The sequence below is a fragment of the Cheilinus undulatus genome, linkage group 19 (assembly GCF_018320785.1).
Source record: "Cheilinus undulatus linkage group 19, ASM1832078v1, whole genome shotgun sequence".
NCBI classification, from domain to species: Eukaryota; Metazoa; Chordata; class Actinopteri; order Labriformes; family Labridae; genus Cheilinus; species Cheilinus undulatus.
This window is the reverse complement of record NC_054883.1, coordinates 6673066-6694718: the sequence shown is the minus strand read 5'-3', so window position 1 is coordinate 6694718 and position 21653 is coordinate 6673066. Positions and strand designations below refer to the sequence as shown.

The window sequence follows — 21653 nt, the reverse complement described above, 5'->3', positions numbered from 1 at the left end:
GAAGGTGAGCAACCTCGTTCACTAGAAGCATGTCTACAGCGCAGCGCAACGGTGTGCAGCCCTGATCAGCGTGACAACGGTGAGTTCACGCAGGAATAGTAGGAATAGTACGTACACAGCGGACTATTTTACCTTTTGGGTTAATTTATCATCCTCTCCAGTATAAGTCCATGATATTATTGCTTCTGCCATTGGATGAGTACATTAGGAAGATATAAGGTTCATGTTTCCTTAAAGGATCTGTGGTTTTAGTTAAATTCTTTGGCTAAATACCCCCAAAAGTTAACTTTTCCTCGTCAATGGCGCCGTTGTAGCTCTGTGACCCACTGACATCCTGGTATTCTTTGCTCCCGCTGCAGGATACTGTTGATAAAGTGATGATTTACAATCAGGAGTCCATGCATTGTGTTACATTTTGAAAGAAACGGATAATCTACGCTTGTGACTTCCTTTTTTGAGCTTCCTGATCGACAGGAATTGTTGCAGTTTGGCAGCGGCCGGCGCTGAAAATAGTCCTACAGCGTATCTCAAATGAAGCAGAGTGGAGTGATGATTCAGGACTAGAGAGGGACTGGCTTGCGCCGCAGTATGATTTGTCAGCATTATGTGGAAATTGCAGATAATTGTGGTGCTGGGGTTTGTGCCGTTGCCTCACAGCAAGAAGGTCTCCTGGTTTGCTTTCCAGTCAAGGCCTTTCTGTCTTGGCCAGGACACCCTTGTAACTGAGATTGAGGTTTCTTGGTTAAATACATTTAAATAAATAAAATGTCCTGGAGGTAAAACACTTAATAATGACAAGTACATCATACAAACATGCTTTGAAAAGTCTTACTATGCTGTTAGTACTTATATCTTGTTAGTGAGGGCTGAACTACAGTGTTCATAACAAAATTGGATCCTTTATCTTATGATATACAAGAAGTATTGCAAAAACCTCTTCGTATAGTCCACAGTCTAAATCTATATCTCAGTGTTAATCATTTGACTGTTGAGATGGGCTGTATTTAATATGTAAAAAAAGGTTTCCTGTATGCATGTTATCTCATAATTAAACAACATCAAAATCATTTTGGATCAGAAAAAATAATCATGAGGGTAACAAAATAATGAAACAAAACTCAGGGAGCTAACTGACTGATGACAGAAAGTAAAGTGTACATGGATGCATGTGAGCTCCCATGATGCTTCACAGGACACTGTTCATACCTGCGCCCACTTGCATCCCTCAGCACAGCTGCCCCTGGGTCGACAGCCCGAGCCTCTAACTCCTGCACCTCCTCCAGGAGAGACTTTCTCACAGTGCGACGTGTGCTGCAACGCAGAGAGAAGCTCATCAGACTTAAGAGGGAAAGTCTGCACACATGTGATTCATAATAAGAAGTGTACGTAAGTGTTGACACAGACTGAATGCGGGTTATGTAAACGCTTCAGTTTAGTTAAATAGCCTCAGTGTGGATTTCCCCTGTATTTATATTAAATGTGTTCTACTTACGCGGTCCAAGCAAAGTCTTTGAGTAAACATGCAGTAGGCACCAGGACCAGACCCAGCCAGAAGTGCCAGCACTGCATCACCTTGCCAGCCTGAATGACAAAAACACAGACTCCATTTATTTCACTCGTACGTTAATTCAAACTAAGTATTAGGTCATTTTTCTCTCTGATGGTCACAGAGGAACACATGGAAAAATGCAGAAAGAAATGTGAGACAGCACATCTAAAGCAGTATAAAAGAAATCAAAGTTAGCCTCAGGTTAATACCGCTAATGTTCGCCAAAAATATCTAAGAGCTTTCTCACACCCCAAATCCACACCACAAACTTCACTCCCACAGCTGAAATACAATACGTCTATGATTCTAAAAGATAAAAATGTCATGAGTAACCACACATCCCCCCCTGCGTGTCTCTGCAGTCCAGCTGCAGTTTGCCTCATTGACCTTTAGCCCTCCTCGGTGTGTCTCCGAGGCTTAATCATGCATCCAACTAGTGTCTCAATTCATCCATCTGTCTGTCTCCTCGTCTACTCCTCCCACTCATCAAATCCTACTCTTTCACAACTTCCTGTCATTATTAGCAACTGTATCTTGTTGCTTGTCCTCACCCTTAACTCTAATCCCTCCATATTTCACTTCAATATCTCCTCTTTGCTTATCTTGAAGAGCTCTGTTCTGTTTCAAAAGCACAAAGGCTGTCAGGAATCACCCACTACTCCCTACACAGTGAATTAAACGGGAAATTCACAATTTTGTAATGCTGGTCTCAGGCTCGAGCCATTCTCTTTGACTGGATTCAACTTTCAGAGCAGTGCCATGCTTGCCATGGCCCGATGATACCAGCTTTGTCACCAACAGTGGCGGAGGAGACAATGACCTGACTCATCTTGTCCTGGGTAAAGTTTTCAGATCAACAGCTGCTTCAAATTCTGTGACATGATTCCACAGTGGTAGCCGTACTACCCAGGACAGTACTGATCCATGCTGGCACTTGCTGAGCTGCAATTTCAGTTGTGCAGCAGCACTGATTTCAATTAACCTATCACTAAGACTGCCAGCCAATCACACAACATGCAGCCATAAAGACACTCAGACATTCGGTCTGCACACCTCCATAAAAAAGCATTTGAAATCACAATTTTCCTGTGGTTAATTGAAATTAATCCAGTTTTAACTTAGAAAAATGGTCAAACACTGCTCATGGTGCAACATTTTTTTGCTCCTCTTAGTCCGTTTTTGCCATTTCTAAACCAATTTTGCCACTTTTCTCCCATGTTGCCACTCTTTAACCCCTTTTCACTAATTTGCCAGGCCATTTTTGCAATATTTTTGCCTCTTTAACCTATTTCTTCCATTCTTCAACCCCTTTAAACCACTTTTCCTGCATGTTTAATCCCCTTTGTGTCCCTCTAGTATCCATTTTTACCACTGTTTAACCCCTTTTTATTACGTTTTTGCACTATTTTGGCCCCCCTTTAAACCAATTTTTGATACTTTTTGCCCCTTTCTTCCTCTTTTACCAATTCTTGCCACATTTTAACCTCCTTTCATCACTTTTCCTACAAACATTTGTCCCCTTGTGCCACTCCACAACCCATTTTGACACTTATTACCCATTTGTAACACTCTCTAACCACTTTTCATCACTTAATTTGGCAATTTTTGCAACATTTCTGCCAGTCTTATACCATTTTTGTTACATATTCATTAATAATGGCTGACAACGGCATTTCGGTTAAAAACTGATAAACTGTTAAGTAATTCTTAAACTATTTCAATAGTACTTGTTTTTGGGGTGGACTTTACACCAGCAGAAATTTAAAGCCAAATGATATTCTTAAAACTGCAACATTTTCTTTTCCTCCTTCTCTGAATTTAAAGGTCACATATTTTACCCTTTTAAGACAAGTTTACGGTGTTCTCAGAGGTCCCCAAAACATGCCTGTGAAGTTCTTTGCTGAAAAAACGCTCCAGTATTGAATTTTGCATGTCTTTAAATCCCTCTGTTTCAGCCCTTCTCAGAACGAGCGGTTTCTGTGTCTGTGGCTTTAAATGTTACTGAGCTGTCTGACTCCGCCCCTATCAGGAAATGGATGTGGCTCTCCTGATCTTCCTCTCAGCTCAGGAGAGGAGGGAGGAACTTTCTTTGAAGTGGGAGGGCCAACTGAACCTGGGTGCGGTACTAACTCCCCCCATGACATCATGAAGGGAAAATCTTCTGGTTCTGGTACTTGAGAGGATTGTGGACAGGCCAGGGGCACACATCTTTGTTAGAAAAGCCTGAAAAGTGTTTTTTGCATTATATGTCCCATGTAATGATCTTCTGGGGGCCCTGATTTGGCCCTTGGGCAGCCAGTGATGATCAGTGTATTAGAGGAACCAACACTGTAAGGTTTTAGGACTAGCCTGTTGGGAAATTCTTCAGAAATGTTCAGGAGTTAACTATGAAAACAGTAAGGACAGTAGGCAGGAAGGAGTGAGTGATTTTGGAGACTGCCACAGCCTTTGTCTCAACATTCACAAGCATCTTATGCAACCAACTTTCTGTTACTTTATTGCCCATATCATGCGCTTTCCTGTGTCCTGTGTTTGGATACAGAGATACAGAGACGTTTTGAGTTCCCAGAGGGAGAGGCAAGAGGGAGAATGAATCATAAAACCATTACTAAATATCCTCCACAGCAGCTGAAATCACAACCAAGACACAACTCACTCATCCTCTCTGTTTCTGTGTCTGCGAAACACACCTCCATGCTTATTACAGCGGTGGACACACTTTATATCACATGGTTTTAAGCTCTCTGTGGGTGGAGGCATGCCTAATGGCCCTCTGATTTGTTTTGTACATGGAAACAGTCTGCAATTCAAAGGTTAGACACACAAAGCACTTTAATTCTCATACTCACAGCCATGCACGCACAGCTATTCTGAGCAGAAATGCACCCCTCTTTTCCGTGGAGTCCCCCATAGACGGATGGAAATAGAGATAGACAGAGCAGGGGAAACAAGAGAGGTAATAGGGCAGTTAAGGGGGACGATAGAAGGTCTAAGGGGGGTGAGTGTCTCTGACCATTCCCCAGTTAGTCTGAGCAGCTGCACAGATATTTGACCGCATTCCTGATTTCTGACACAAATTGAATTAATGGGCTGTGGGGGATTTTAGACAACCCTGCCCCCTCCCCTATAGACTCTTTACCCACTCAGTGGGGCACCTCATCTCACCTCAGCCCCCCAAACTTTAAAATGAGTCTCCAATCAAGGGGTCCACAGGCACAACCTCCTCATCATCCCTTACAGCGGCAGCAGCAGCCCACCCTCTTGAGTCAACACCTCCACAGAGGGCAGTAAAAGATCAGCTCTTGTGACACGCAGCAGGTGCAGGAAAGGGGCTGCCGGGGCATAAATCTCCCCCCCCGGGGCTCCAGCAGTGCCGACATGGAACACCCAAGAGGTTGAGTCTCACAGGCGCCATGTATTTGCACCAGAAGCAGGTGATGGTTGCAGAAAAGAGATGTAGAGGGAAGGGCTATTTTAACCCTCTCCACCCCTCCTGTTACTGAAATGAGTGACACGTGTTTATAGAGGGACTTGCCTGGCCCAGCATGTCAGGGGCAATGGGGATGGTGGGCCAGATGGCAGAGTAGACGGCAAAGAAGACCATCCATAGCACCATGCTTCCCCAAACAGCCAGGTGGGAGAACTACATGAAGAAGAAGAGCAGAGGATGGAGAAAAGAGAGTCAGCATGACATCAAATAGTTTACATACAGCTCATCCGAATATACACAACCTCTCCCTGCCTTCATCCTGCTGCTCGCTGTGATCTGCTGTAAGGCGACACTGTGTGAATTCCAGCAGGACCCTGCTTCATTATTGCCAGGCTGTTGTGTGGACAGCTGAATGGGCTAAAGTGTCAGCGCCCTTCTGAGCATCCTGCCAATCTCTGTCTCTCGCCACCAACAGAAAGGAGCCAAATCACGGCACCCGTCACACCCTGGGTTACTGCTGTTGTCCTGAACTTCAACATCAACTCTATCTGACTGTTACACTGCAATAAAGTCTTAACAATGATGAGTTCTTAGTAGGACTGTCAATATCAATCACCTTTACATTGATTAACTCAGGTCCACAGTTAGTGCACTAATTTCTTTAAATCGTGATTAATCTCATGCTTTATTGACCCTCTTTAGCTAAGCCATGTTAGATGCTATGGTTCTAAAGTAGTGTAGCCTTAAGACAGTCTCTTTAGACCAGCTGTGACCCAAACGTCTGAAAACTGAGTGAAAGTCCAGCTAGCATACTTAGAACCAAACATACAACCGAACCAAAAAAAAGGACGAAACAAACACATTTTACACCATTTTTCTGTGATTACATGAACATTCCTTGAGATTTTCAAGGAATTGCTTTGTTATTCTGGGAAAAGGAGTTAGAGGAGTTAAAATATGGTAAAAAAAAAAAAAAACATTGAAATGTACCCATTGTCCTGTTACAACAGTCATTTAGAGGTGTCAAACTTAATCACAGTAGGGGCCAGATTCTGAATTTAGGCCTAACCTGAGAGCCTAACAAGGTACGTTTTTCAGAAAATAAGGAACTTTGAGTGGATCGAAGATTGTGACATTAACTAGACCAGTGGTTCTCAAATGGTGTGCCAAGACACACTAGTGTGCCTTAAGGCAAGTCCAGGTGTGCCATGGGAATTTGCACAATATGTTATTACTACCAGTTTATGGCAAGTACTGTAACCAGGCCTGCCCAAAGATCTGGCTGGACCCCTGAAAAACCCAGAGAATGGGACCCCCCCAGTTGGGATTTATTGATGATATCAGTGTATGAGTGTTGGATCAGTAGCACTGTTGCTAGCATCCTGGCTAACAGTTACCTCATTAAGAGCTGAAAAGCATGGCAAGCCATTATTGGGTTAAAATTGGTGTTGAAATTATTAGTTCATGCTATTTTTAATGAAGTTAACCAATTTTCTACCCATTTTGCCACTTCATTTCACAGCTTAAAACATTTTGCTGCACTTTTTTTTTTTGTTAGCATTTTGACTTTTTTTTTTGCCACAATTAACCCATTTTTCAACCTTTTTGCCACTTTTCACACAATTTTGCTATTGTTTGGCCATTCTTTACCATCCCTTTTAACCCCTTTTTACCCCCTTTTAGCAACTTTAACCCTTTGTGCCACTTTCCTGTCACTTGTGTTCTATTTTGCCTCCTTTTTGCTAATTGTTGCCCAATTGTGCCCTTTTTGTTATCACTTTCAACCCATTTTTACCATCTTTTTATAACACTTAGCCCTTTTAGGCAACTTGTAACCCATTTTGCCACTTCTTTTGACAACTTAACCATTTTGCTCTTTTTCTTTAAAGAATTTTTCCCACTTTTTGTGATTTTTTGCCAAATTTAACCCATTTTTACAACCTCCTAGCCACTTTTCGCCCAAATTTTGCAATTTTTTGCCATTTCTTCCCATCACTTTTAACCACTTATTACCTCCTTTTAGCAACTTTAACCCTTTGTGCCACTTTTCTGCCACTTGTGATCTATTTTGCCAACTTTTTGCCAATTTTTGCCGACTTTTGCCCTTGTTTGCCCACTTTATTTTTGCCCTTTTCTTTATCACTTTTAACCCATTTTTGCCACTATTTTGACACTTTCAACAAGTTTTTGCCAATTTTAATCCATTGTTTGGCCACTTTCTTTCAAATTTTCACCCATTTCTGACTTTGTTTTGCCACTTTTTGCCCAATTTTGCCATCCCCTTTATCCCCCCTTATAGGCTACCTTGAATGTAACATTATTTAAAATTTTAAAAAAGTTGTTGCAGCTGGGATGTTAAGGAAAAAAACAAACAAAAGAATGGATTGTTGAAAGTAAAAGCATGTGAATATGGTATATTTATGCTGTATGTTTGTATTTATTATGTTCAAATAAAAAATATGTTTAAAAAATCAATATATCGATGAGTAATATTTTTAATGTCTTGTTTATCTTGATAGAAACCAGCTAATTTTTCTCACATGTGCCCAACATTTTAATGAGAGGAGTGTAGTGCCGTCCATACCATACTATCTGTTGATAGGCTGACTAAAATATAGAACACCAGGGGCTGCAAACAGTGAGGGACCTGACCTACTGCTGAAAAGCTAAAGCTAATAGAAACAGTGATGTGGATGCTGAGTCCTGGAAACGTCAAAGGTATTTTAATAAATATCAGGGAGTTTAACCGGGCTGGCAGTTTGTGCAGAAGTGTTCCTCTTTAACCCACTGAGCTTCGACAGTAACCATATAGATGAGGGTAAAAATATAGTTCTCATGACTTAAATGGAACAGTCTTTCAAAGAAAGAGGTCAGCTATGTTGAAATGAATCTGTTGCGCTCATGTTTCTGTATGTACTATATGTACTATATCACAGACAGTCATCTGTTTTTCTCCTTTGCTGAGATGTACTTTGCTTCTGCACGGATGATTTCTATATGTCCTAGTTTGGCTCAAATAACAATTTCAACACTTAAAGTTTTATAGCTGAGTTTTTAGACCTCTTTGGAGATGTTTTTTCTATGTGTTGGTCTCTCTGTTTAAATGTCAGTCAAGTAATGCTGGCCTTACACCAGAAGACTTTGCTAAAACTCTAGGACTCTAAAAAGACTGACACCTGAGACCCTCTCACATCTCACATGAGTTTTTAGTCTCAGACTAAGAATAAGCAAAGACTGTGGGTCACTAACTACAAGACTAGAATATGATTTCTTTTGAGATTATTTCCCATTATGCATCTGGTGGAAATTCACAACAACAATTTTTTGCAGAGAACAAAAAAAAAATAGATTTGCAAATATTGACTGAAACCATGACAAAGCAGTTATTAAGTAGCTTATACAGAGGTCTGGATAAGAAAAGCAAGCCTTGAGAAGAAGCAACATCATGCTTACTTCTATTATAATCAGGGGCGTAGCTGAGGATTTTGGGCCCCCAGAAAGAATATTTACATAGGACCCCCCTAAACCAGCTAGCCAAGCAACAAATGTGGCATAATTTTTACAAATATCAATGCATTTTGATGTTTTTCAGAACCATAACTTACTGATTTATGAGCAATATTTTTACTATGGTTAAATTACATTTACTTGCATTATTTTGCATTGCTGGGCTATACCATTTGGACATTTTTAAGGGAGGAGCAGGGCCCCCCCAGTATTTTATTTCACTCTATTCGATACAAAAAATTCAGGTTGTTGACCAATTCATGTAGTTGCTTTTGATTCAATAATGAGACTAGTTACTAAGAAGAAATAGATAAAAAACAGACTTTTCATTACAGACTTCCCAAGGGCCCCTCTCTACTGTGGGCCTGGGTAATCAGTACCTCTTTTCCTCCCTGTGCTACGCCCATGGTTATAATTACTAGAAAAGTTTAATTGAATCTATGAGCAATACTTTCTTACTGCTATATTTATCAACAGTTCTCTCTATTTCATTATCATGCTACCTGCTAATGCTGCTGTGTTCTGTTTTCTATCACACACATTTGTTTTCTATCATTTATAGCAATTACTGCTCATTTTTCACATATTGCTACCATCATCAATAAAATTATAGCAATTTCCTACAAAATGGAAGATAGGCTATGGCCACAACTGCCATAAATTTGTCGTTCATTTGTTGTTTTGTTGTTTCTCTTGTCCCTTCTCTTCTATCTGCTTTTCTCCACCCCTAAACCTTGGGCTGTCAACATGAGCCTGGTCTGTTCGACAGTCCTGCTAATAGGGAAGTTTTTGTTTGACTGTTGGCATGATGTTCTTTCCATCAAATGCTGTGTTATTTTTACTCCAGATGTAACGGGCCGCACACCTTTCAACAAGTTCAACTTTTGTCTCGTCAGTCTACAGAATATTTCTCCAAAAGTCTTGGGGATCACCAAAATGTTTCTTGGCAAATGTGAGACAAGCCATTGTGTTCTTTTTTGCCAGCAGTGGTTTTGGCCTTGGAACTCTCCCATGATGCAATTTTTGCCCAGTGTCTTTCTTATGGTTGAGTCATGAACTCTGACCTTAACTGAGGCCAGTGAGGCCTGCAGCTCTTGGGATGTCGTTCTGGTTTTTTTTTGTTGTTTTTTTTTTGACCTCCTGAATGAATTGTCATTGCACTTGTCGACCACTCCTGGGAAGGTTCATCACTGTTCCCAGTTTTTTCCATTTGTGGATAATGGCTCTGACCCTGGTTTGCTGGAGTCCCAAATCCTTGGAAATGGCTTTGTAACCTTTTCCAGACTGATAGACTTTAATCACTTTGTTTTTTAATTTGTTCTTGAATTTCTTTCGATCATGGCATGATGTGTTTCTTATTGAGATCTTGTAGCCTACTTCACTTTGTCCGACGGCTTCTATTTAAGTGATTTCTTCATTCAACAAATCTGGTGGTAATAAGGCCTGGCTGTGGCCAGTGAAATTGAACTCAGCTTTCCAAGAACTGTAGTTAATCACAGTTAACTCCTGATTCAACAAGTGGGGCAATTAGTTTTTCACACAGGGCCTGATAGGTTTGGATTTTTTTCTCCTTAATAAATAAAAATCATCATTTAGAAACTGCATTTTGTATTTACTTGGGTTGTCTTTGTGAGATATTAAAATTGGTTTGATGATCCGAAACATTTAAGTGTGAAAAATATGCAACAAAATCAGGAATCAGAAAGGGGGGACATACTATTTCCCAGCACTGTACATTCAGGTCTTTTACTCATATTTTATACTAGTTTGAAAATAAATACTGAAAAAAGTGGGAATGAACTGGTTGAAAGGAAGCAACTGAAAAAAAAAACCTCTTAAACCTCCATTATCAATGTAGGCCACGTCCTTTCCCATGTCTGTCCTCTCTGTGACAAATTTAAATCAGGCTGTGAGAAAACTTCACACTGAAATCCTCGCAGAGTGCCAACTCCTGTCTCCTGTTCCTCCTCCTATTTATTCATGAATGGTTGAGTGAAGCATGGAGCATGTGGTGTGAAATAGTAGAGAGTGTTACTGTTCGTACCCTGGTCCAGGCGGTGGTCTCCATTCCTGCCTTCAGACATACTGTAACTACCACATACTACACCCACACACATGAAGGAGAGGGAGGGCAAATAAAAAGAAAAACAGAGAAACAGGATTAGTTTGCTGGCGACTGTGGAGATAATAAACATTAATGTTGTGTAGTAAACTCAGCAATGTCTATTAAAATACTCATACCCCCTGCAGACTACACACACTCACAACACAACAAACAGCACAGACGTTTGGATTAGACTGCAGGGAGTATAATGATAGAGAGAGAGGGAGATAGAGAGGTGAATACAGAGGAGAGATGGAGGAGACAGACTGGCGAGACAAGTTCAGATTGACTGGAGACTGGTAACGTCTCAGAGGAAGCAGCAGTGCTAGTGTGTACACAAATACTGCCTTTGTGCAGAAATGCAAAAATCTGCATGCCAAGAAACAGAAAAAAAGCAAATAAAGCACCTTAGTGGATAAAATTACAAGTTAAATTTTTACCGTGTAGACCATATTTCCAACAAACAGGTAGTCATTTCCCTGACCGTTCTGAAAGGGAGAATCTGTGAGAAACAAACAAAAGAGTCTCATGACAAAGTAAAACAAGCTGGAGTAACTTCAAAGTAAAAGCATAAATCCAGCATGTCACTTACCATGCTCCAACATTTTGAGAGGAAACCAGAAAAGAATAATTGAATGAATCAGTGCATTAATACAGTGGCCCCAAAACACCTGAAAGACAGTCAGAGACCGAGAGAGAAACAGAAGAAAAGTAGTCAGTGCCACCTTGTTTCTTAGCATAAAAGTCAACGGACTGCTGCAGAAATACTTTGTTTACTCTGCTTCAAAAATTAGAAGTTTCTGGTTGAAAGTAAATAACTTTTATTTTTTATTCTGCACAATAGTTCTCCAAACTTCCAGATAAATGATCCTTATTTGAGTTTTTTACTGACAGAAAATGACAACTGGTTACGAAAACAAGTAGATGATCCAGCATTTGCAAGAGAAGCAAAAAACAAGTACATAATAATGTATTAGAAACAAAAGGGTGATTTCTTTCAATTTAGGAAGGGTTAAAAACTCAAACAATAATCATTCTCCTATAAGTAGCAGAGCCAGAGAAAAGCCTATATTTGCAGCAATCTTTTCTAAAACTGTACATGCTCCCAGACTCTCACATCAACATTTATTCCTAATAGTTACACACATCTTTCACTGGGATTTCTTCATCAAATGTGTGCTCCTGTACTGCACACAAACAAACTCACACTCATACTGTAGGTCGAGTTACTAAAATGAAAGACTTCCTTATTTTGCCCACTGAATCTCATTAAGAGGTTGCCATGGAAACATACTAGTCTCCTCGGCACTTTTTGTTTACTCGCCGGCATCCCAAACAAACATCTGGCATCACTGAGCAATCTTGAACCGCAAAACTGACAGATTTCACGCCAGATGCTGCACGTGGTTTCTGTGAATGTGTGTGCACCTACCCTGGTGTTGAAGCCCTCGGCATTCTGGGTAATTCGGTAGAGTTGAGGGAAGCGGAGCATGTTCTGCTGGCTGCATGGCCGGTCGAATATCCCCAGAGTGAACGGAGGCAGTGCAGTGAATATCTGCAACACACATGAGATACCAACAGCCGTTATCACAAAATGACTGAGCATCAGGCTTAACCTGCCGAGACCATGAACATGTGAGGACAGTAAATGTTGGCTTTCCTGCAACATGGTGAGGATTTCTGTGATTAGAGTTTTTGAAATAATTGTCTGGAGTGTTAATTTTAGTTTAAGTAATTGCTTGAAAGACTGGAAGAACTTGCTGGGACATTTTAGGGAATTTCCAGGTCAATTTTCAGGAAATTGGTTTGAATATTTTGGGGAATTTGCTTGGAAATTTTCAAGAAACTCGTAGATATTTTGAGGATATATTTTCTATATCTCTATTATTCATTATTTATTTAGCATAAATATCTATATATATATACTTTATATATTTATGGCAATTTGGGAAATGTATTCATATTTTTGGGGAATTTTATTTGACTTTTTGGGGGGAATTTGCTTTAAAATTTTTAATTTTTTTTTAATGGAAAATTTGGGAAAGTCATTTTTAAATTTTTTGGGGAATCTCATAGGGAATTGGTTGCAGGGGTTACCTTTGAACCCCCCCCCCAAAAAAAGAAAAGAAAGAATAGAAATTTATTTATTTGTGTTTGAGGAAATTTTCCCTCATTTTCATGAAATTTAGGGGAAGATATTCCCAAATTTTAGGGAATTTGCCAAGAAGTTTTGGGTGGATTTTCTTTGAAAGGGGAAAATTGATATTAGAGTATTTTAAGTTTCTGACAAGTTTCACTGAAACATTTAAGAGATTATTTGAAGAAATTTGGGGGAAATTTTGATCGGATACTATTAAAGGACATGGCTGAGCTTTTAAACTTGTCAGGTCCTACTTCTCTCAACTAAGTGTGACAAATTAAAAAGGCATTTCAACCAAAAGCTCAGGTCTGAGGAGGCTAAATCTAAGGTTTAAAGGACTGTCAGACTGTTACCATTTAAAAGAGCCCCTAATGTTTAAAAGTTGGTGCCTGGAGGAAGCTGTCAGACATGTAAGTACACACAGCAGACACCAAAACACAGAAAAACACAAAAAGAGCAGATGAGGAGACAAAGAGGGAGAAGACTGATTGAATGATAGAGAACGACAGACGGCACTTGATGTCATTGGAAAAAAGGGAGAGAAAAAAGAAAAATGAAGAAGAGTATTTTAAAGAGGGAATGATGATGGATACTCACCACGTTGTAGAGGCCTATACACCAGCGCTCAAACAGGATCTGCCCGGAGAACCCGTTCACAAAGGCGAACCAGAGCTGGGACACAAAGAGAGGGATGAGAAGAACAATAGCAGAGGATAAACCTGCCTGAGGGAGGGACTGATAGTAGAAACAGCAGGGAGAGGAGAGCAAATGTATGTATATCTTTGTCCATGTACCTATCTGAACTTAAATATAATAAACAAACTAATGAAATAATTCATATTTATCTCCCAAAGAAAAGGCCTTGTTAACTCTTTTAAAACAATAACACCATGCTGGTACCAGAGAGAACATCTAAACCCCACACAGAGAGGTACTGTCCCACCAGGACTTGAACCTGAAATCTTCCTTCTGTACACAGCAGCGCTAACCCCGCTAATCCTTGCACTGAAGCACTGCTGAAGAAGATGATGCATCATTTCAACAACTCTTAAAGCTACTCTATTGAAAAAGATTTTTTTCTGGGGTTACTGTGCAATAAATCGAAGGCGATACTATTGCACATTAACTGTTTATCTTTTGTATCTGTTCCTTCAACATTTTAGAGTGGCAGCAAAAAAATTAAAATCATATTAATGTTTTGCTTGCTCTAGTTGACACTAAGATACTAAGTGAAAATTCTGTGTTTTCCACAGACAAATCCAGCTCCTACAGCCTTGAATTTTTCATGTATTAGCTCACATAGCACCGCACATCCTGCTACGAGGGGACAGGAGTGTTAACAGGCTGAAGTTTCCCTTTGAGAAGTTTAAGAAAAAGATCATGTGAGTATTCAAAAAAAAATCACAGCATGATTTTATCCAACAAAACATTCTACTTTATACAAATATGTCAGGCATTTAAAGCCTATCAAAACGAGGAGTATATTAACAGCTGCATCCATCCACCAACTATTAACAGCTGTCTTTCTTGTTGCAAATCTTAGGTTAGACCTAAGGCTGAGCAATTAATCAAAATTCAGATTCAATTGCAATATGGCCTATTGCTGTTTTAAATCATAGAAGATGCAATATATTATATTGGAAAAGTTCACAAAAAATGACTTTTCTAATTTTTGTGCATGTTTTCGTCACAGTAAAACTTGGAGTGTTAATATCTCACTGTAAAGTTGATTTAACTCCCAAAGTGTAATTTTAACTGCATCCTGAGTTAAGTGGTCTTCAGTGTTGGAGCTGTTTGATAGTGTTGATCCCATCAACTCTGCAGAGAGTCAACTGATGTAAGCCCCGCCTACTCCCATTACAAATCTGCATAATTTTCCCATGATGCCATCAGGCAGAGTGTGTATGTGTTTAGATTTGTTTAGATAATGTCTTTTGTACAGTAATCATTGCTGGGATTCATTTGCTAATGTTTCTAGTGGATTGTTGTAGTTTTTAAGTTTTTAAACTTAAAAAACTAGAGAAATTGTTCACTGAGTAAGTGACTTCCTGTCTATGACAGGTAAATGCAGTGCATGTGGAATTCATCATTGGCTGCATAAGTGAGCAAAGTATAAATGTGTATAACTTACCATAAATCAGAAGTATGTAAGTGATGTGTTAAACCACTTACACTTAAGCAAATGGCTGTTTTAGGTTATAACTGATCCAAATTAAACCACTGACACACTTAAAAAAAGACTAATCCTAATATGGTGTTAAAGAAAAACCTTCATGTGTGGAAAATTAACAATCTGAATATCATGATTTAACACTATTAGAGATCTATATAAACTCAGCAAAAGTGTAAAATTTAACACTATGGGAATTGAATTAACACTGACATAGAGTTTATTTGTCATAACAGAAGAGTAAACTATCAACACAGCTGGGAGTAATTTCTACACACTTCAGTGTTGATTAATCGGTTGTGTGAATTTTGATTAACACTACAGTGAAAACGAGTGTTACATTTTTTTTAGTTATTTTAACTCTAAAATTTTAACACTGGGAAAGAGTAAATTTAACACCAATCTGGGGTGGGACCAAATACCCCTGGATACAGTGTTAAATTTAACTCTTAAAGTGTTCCTTTAACACTGCAAGATCTACTGCGCAAAATCAGAATTTGAGTCAAAATAACTGCAGTTAGATTTGTTTTTCAGTGTCATTCAGCCCTAGTTTTATCAAGCCAATATAGTTTTGGTTATAACACAGAAAATACATAAAACTCAGCTGACGGTATGGTTGCAGCTGGGTTTTTACTTCAGAAGTGGCCTTGTTTTGCTAAAAAAGACTTCTGATTGTCACTTTTATGCCTCTGATTGATTATGGTGATGTTTCATGTATGCATGCATCTTCTCTCGATGGCTTACTCTGGATGTTCTGAATCTACTTCCATCATACTTGTGGGATTTTAATGATGTGAAAAGGGCTGGGAGCTACAGTCTTTACTCTGTGACTCTATGACATCCTTAATGGGTAAAAGGAGTTTCAGGTGCACTTCTCATGCATTTTTGAATCTGCTGCAGGAGACGTTGTGTCCCGGGGAGCTGGCCCCTTTGAAAGTTTTAAAAGTAGATTAAAGACATTGGAGGAAGATGCATCAAGTTGTAAATGTTTTGACTAACGACTTGGTGCTCTGTGACTCACTGCTGGTTCATCTGTGTTTTTAACTGCTATGTTTCATGTCTGTAACTTTGTTGATTATGCTGCTACCTTGGTTAAGACACTCTGAGACTTTCCTGGTTAAATAAATGTAAATAAATACATAAGTCGATGAACTGTAGAAACGATTGGATATTAAATCTAAAAAAATGCAGATTATTTCCCAAATTGTTCAGCCCCTGCCTGAATCAGGCTTTAGCAGACTCTGAACTCGTTTTAAAGATGACGTGTAATAAAAAAGTCGTGCTAAGATGACATATTAAAGAAGCAAAGTAAATGATGACTAACAGAGAGCAGAAATCCTCTAACATCAGGACCCCTGGTATGAGAGACACCGCTGAGATGACATGTTTTGTTTGAACCAGAATTTTTCGCTGTTATGTTGATTTTCAGACATAAAATCTGCCACAATCTCAACAGTAAGGCGACAGCTCCATTACATCATCTGACACAGAGCTTTAAATACATTCCTCATACAGGTTGTGGCTTGGAAAGCACTCTCTCTTTACAGGAGTTAATCTACCGAAACATGGTGTCTAAACGTGACTCTGGCCCTGGGGAACCTTCATTAACACCTTCATTCACAACCAGCAGACACAAGCTGATCTGAGGGCAGATAGAGAAATGTTTGGGGCCGCTGATGGGAGTTGTGGCATTCCTGGGTATACAGTGAGCATATAGCCTAGGGGGTGAGGTCAGATATACAAAAACAAGCCCACGCACCCATCCCCCTTATTCTGTGGACAGAGACAGTCTCTAACCTTTGGCCTATAGAGCCTCAGCAGGGAGCCAATCATGTGAGATAATCATGGAAACACACACTCAGTGGTGGTGTGAGTGGACAGTAGTCCACAGGCCACGGCTCCCATGAGGACCTGCACCTGCTGGCATCCTTAATGTCAGACAGAGATGACGAGGGGCGGAGCACAGCTGACAAATACCCCTCATAACAGGCAGGCCGGAGCGGCGGTGTGCTCCTTCATGAAACACACACACAGGCACAAAGCTGTCGACCCTTGAAGCCAAGGTCTCGTCAGTGCCGATCCAAACACACGTCTTTTTTTGTGCATGTGTGCGAAAGAGACAGAAAGCAGACACCAGAAGGGCACCTCGTCCATCACTGTCAGCCATGTCGACAAACAGCTGCAAAACGTCTCTGTTAATGTAACTCTGTGTGTGAGAGTGGCTCTTACCTCTATGATGTAGAGCACCACATTCTTATAGAAACAGTAGAGGATGCACTTGGTGACACGGTTGTAGCTCCATGCCCCGTGGACCAGTAGCAGCTTTTCTAAGTAGGAGAACTACAAATCAGAGAGGAGAAAGAGAGATTTCAGAGAATAAGTAGAGTGAAACTGAGGATTTTACATAAAATACAAGATTAGCCCCTTTCACACATGCCCGAAGACGGCACAATCCTGACTGCACTGGTGTAACTTAAATGTTTCTAGCCCTATGAATTAAAGTCTTTTTACATTTTTAAACCATTTTAACTATCTGGACGTGGATTTTTGTTGCCATTTTTTGGTTCTAAGTTTCCATCCCTTTTATGAAGTTTTCACTTCCAAGAGTACCAGTAGTTTGAGGGATACCAGAAGCACTCCAGTTGCATCTCTTTTAACTAATAACCAGTTTTGGCCCTAAAAAAGCAATATCTGTCAACCCAATATGCTTAGATTAATTAGAGACAAGACAAGAGTCAACAAATGTGGCGGTAGAGCATAATTTGAATCAGCTGATTAATGTGAGATCATGATCAACCAGTTATAACTGATTTCAAAACATCTGAATCTGGATGTGAATTTTAAATGATTAATTAAATAAATTTAACAAATTGCCTTGACAGTGAAAAAAAGTCTGGAAGCCATTTTACATACACTATATTGCCAAAAGTATTCACAAACCCAACCAAATAATTGAAATCAGGTGTTCCAATCACTTCCATGGCCACAGGTGTATAAAATCAAGCACCTAGGCATGCAGACTGTTTCTACAAACATTTGTGAAAGAATGGCTCGCTCTCAGGAGCTCAGTGAATTCCAGCGTGGTACTGTGATAGGATGCCACCTGTGCAACAAGTCCAGCCATGAAATTTCCTTGTTCAAAAGTTATTTAACTGTTGATAAACTGTGTCACTTCTTGTCGTGTACGACGGTGCCAGTCTGGAAGGCATTTTAACAATCACATTCAGAGAAAAACAGTCGCATAGCCACCATTCTTTGCTGCTGCAGTGGGTCCTTTGGTTCTTCTTTGCTGCTCTAAAAATGGTACCCGTACACCCATTGCTTTCTGGTAGTGAAGAAGAATTGATTTACGATTTATAGCGTTAACATTTAGCATGGCTAAACAAAGCAAAATAACAAGCCAAACCAAACGGTATCAGATTGGTGCATAAACTCGTATACTTGCCAATACCTGCATTTTAAGCAGTATCAGATGTATTTCCAATACTGGTATCGGAATCAGAACAACCCTAGTTTAATAGCAGTCACATGATATGAACATTATAAACTTGCTAAGGATCATGTTTTCTGCCCTCACACATCAATTCCCCCCTGACTTCAGATGGAAATTTGACTCCTGTCTTCACAGCAAGAATTCAGCTGTGTTCACACGTTGCTCACACTAAAAATTTCAGAAGTGCAGTGCATGTGTGAAAGGAGCCTTATACAGGGAACAGACAGAAAGGTAAGAATGTAAATTGGAGACAAGAAAGGTACAACAAGAGGAGATGCACTGATAAGATGCCCAAAGGCAAAGAGATAAACAACTCAGACAGTGAAAGTGACAGATTGTGTTTGACTCCTCTGAAATTAGATGAGTCCTCTGGCTGAATTTTAGTGTGTTCACTTTTACAGTGAAAGGTCACGATAAACCAAACGGATGATTCATAGAAACTAGAGTTATAAATGTGACATTAAACCACATCTTCAACATTACTGCAATAGAAGCAATCAAAACAACACGCTGCAAAAGTCTGAATCTTTAATAATAAATAAGAACAATTGTGTAATGTAAACAAGCAAGGCTTTCTCATTCAGTAAGTGCACATTTCACCTATTCTAAAGATGTCTGAGTATAATGATAAAGCTTTCACATCATTTTGATGCAGTCAGAAGAAGCACAAGTTAGCTACCAGCTGCCACAGATTAATCCATGCCAATTTGGGGTTAAAAAAAAAAAAAAAAAAAAAAAAAAAAACTCTTTTGAATTCAGGAGAAACATATTCTAGACACAGGCACCATCTGAGGGGGGGCTCCAAAACTGTCACAAAGCAAGAGTTTCTTACAGGAGCTTTAATTCAGCATTATATGGCTCTGAAATTCCTCATGTTTTAGCAGCTGAAACATGAGACTGTTTTGCATTCTTCATTAATTAAAAGTTCTAAATGATTAGCCATCCATTAAAATAGTCTTTTTCATTAATCCACAAATCCTGCATAATCCAATACTAATGGGATCTTTAAACTTTCTTGGTTGAATTTATTTTTTCCAAGCTCACATATTTTACCCTTTTAAGACAAGTTTATATTGGTCTCAGAAGTCCCCAAAACATGCCTGTGAAGTTTGTTGCTGAAAACGTCCTCCAGTATTGGATTTTTTCATGTCTAAAAACCCCTCTGTTTCAGTCTCTGTGGCTTTAAATGGTAATGAACTGTCTGACTCCGCCCCTGACCACGCCCCTCTCAGGAAATGGATGTGGCTCTCCTGATTCTCCTTTCAGCTGGCAGCTGAAAGGAGGATCAGGAGAGGGGGGTAGAGCTTTCCTCCAAGTGGAGAGGGCCACCTGAACCTGGGGGCGGGGCTAACTTCCCACATGACTTCATGAGGGGAAAATCTGAGAACGTTTTTTTTCAGCACACATTTTCTGAAAGCTGGAGAAAGATGGGGGGAGAGAATGGATTTTTCTGATTCTTGGGGGGGATTGTGGACAGGCCAGGGGTTCATGTTTTTGTAAGAAAAGCCTGAAAATTTGCATTTTGCATATGAGACCTTTAAATGTTGGTTTAAATAATAAATGATTTACTGTGTAATGAAATATATTTTAGCTATTTTAAATCAGGCTGTTACATGATGCTTGAGTGGCTGGTTTGAGTAAGGTCTTCCCTCATTCCTCAGTTGTCAACTCTTAAGGAAGGTTAAAGAACAGTTGGCAGGCGAGGTAAAGCCGGTAAAATTAACAGCAGTATAACCCAAGACATTACCTCTGAGCGTCTTTCACTGCATTTGCGTCCCTACCTGTGCTATGGAGTAGTCAGAGGAATTGGTGGCCTGCATGCCCTCATTTCCGCTGATCCCGACTCCTACATGAGCAGTCTGGATCATCCCCACATCGTTGGCGCCGTCGCCTATGGCCAGCGTGATGGCCTTGACGTGTTTCTTTACCATATCCACAATCTCTGACTTCTGCAGTGGAGAGACCCTGGAGAAATGACGCAAACAGAGAAGGGTTTTTTGTATTAAAGAAGCATTCTGTTAGATACAATAAAGCTGTAGTAGGAAGGAAAGAGTTACAAAGAATAAGAATAGCTATAGAAAAAAAAAGATTTGCAGGCCTGAGTTTACCGGTCCTCACTGGGAAATAATGATTCACTGTTCAGTCAATAAAATTCTGTGTAGCTGTGGTTTTAAATGTTAATATAAGTGCATGTATGCACTTCTACTTAGGTTGTTGTGTGGAGTGCGTACTCCACCCTCTTGACCTGTATCACTGATACCCTGTTCATAACCGGTTCTGTCTCTTCCCTGACAATGGAGGACCCACGTAGGCTCCATTACATCCACTTCCCTCAGGGACAATCACAGATCAGAGTGAAGTGTTACACTACATTTACAAAAGAACTGTAGACATACTTTTTACCTGAATCACTGATGAGGAATGATCTCTATTTTATATCTTGGTCTTCACAGTTTAAAGACTGTGTTTTTCTACAATGATTGACTTTAGAGCATGTTGTGTTTTTAAATAAAGATCAGAAAATGCTGAACTAGAAAAAAACAGGATTTAAGTGAAAAGGGCAGCAAGGTCTTTGGTTGTATATCAGCTGTAGCAATAAATATTCTTAAAGATTAAATAAATATTGCAGTATTTTTTAAGCTGGCTTGTATGGCAGCAGAGACAACAATGGCAGAATGCATCACCCACAAATTCCACATACTTCGCCTGCCTGCGCTCTGGGTGTGCAGCAGTTTGCTCTGTGAACTACCCTGTCTACTGGAAGCATTCCTACGCAGCCCTGAGCAGCTGAAGACTCAAGATCACAACATCACAGGAGAACTCAGAGTTCACATAGGAAGAGTATTTAAACAACAGATTGTTTTTTTGGCTTCTGCATGAACAAATACATAAGGAATTTTAAAGGTTTATATTTACTACAATGCATGTGTGGTGTCCTGTAGTTTTCCACCACAAAAGTGAACTTTTCTTCACCAAATGGAGCGTTACTAGCTCTGTGACTGACTAGCCAATGACCCAAAGCTTGTGCCACAAGATGAGACATAATATTGATATAGTGATAAGAGACTAAGGGGGTAGTTGAAGTTGAATGGATGCTTTGCACATTTTTCAAACAGTTTAGATTTGGGCTGAATGAATTGGGAAAATTATCTTTTTGTGATTTTTTTTCCCCAATATTGTGATTGTGATATTCGATTATTCCTTAAGTTCCTCATCTTATGTATTTTCCAACAAACACAAGCAACAAATCATTCTATATA

General features: G+C 39.7%; 1 protein-coding gene across 9 annotated transcripts in view; it reads right to left on the bottom strand.

The window, feature by feature from the left end:
* The window catches only part of atp8a2 (ATPase phospholipid transporting 8A2), a 107768-nt gene that overhangs the window by 9105 nt on the left and 77010 nt on the right, over positions 1–21653 (bottom strand). For all 9 annotated transcript variants that reach the window (XM_041814362.1, XM_041814358.1, XM_041814360.1 and 6 more), the window contains 10 exons: positions 20175–20358; positions 17130–17240; positions 13328–13402; positions 12023–12145; positions 11183–11261; positions 11031–11092; positions 10531–10587; positions 5085–5192; positions 1493–1581; positions 1207–1311 (listed from right to left, as the gene is read on the bottom strand). In XM_041814362.1, the coding sequence (XP_041670296.1) occupies positions 1207–1311; positions 1493–1581; positions 5085–5192; positions 10531–10587; positions 11031–11092; positions 11183–11261; positions 12023–12145; positions 13328–13402; positions 17130–17240; positions 20175–20358 (993 nt within the window). The remainder of the gene's footprint in view (positions 1–1206; positions 1312–1492; positions 1582–5084; positions 5193–10530; positions 10588–11030; positions 11093–11182; positions 11262–12022; positions 12146–13327; positions 13403–17129; positions 17241–20174; positions 20359–21653) is intronic.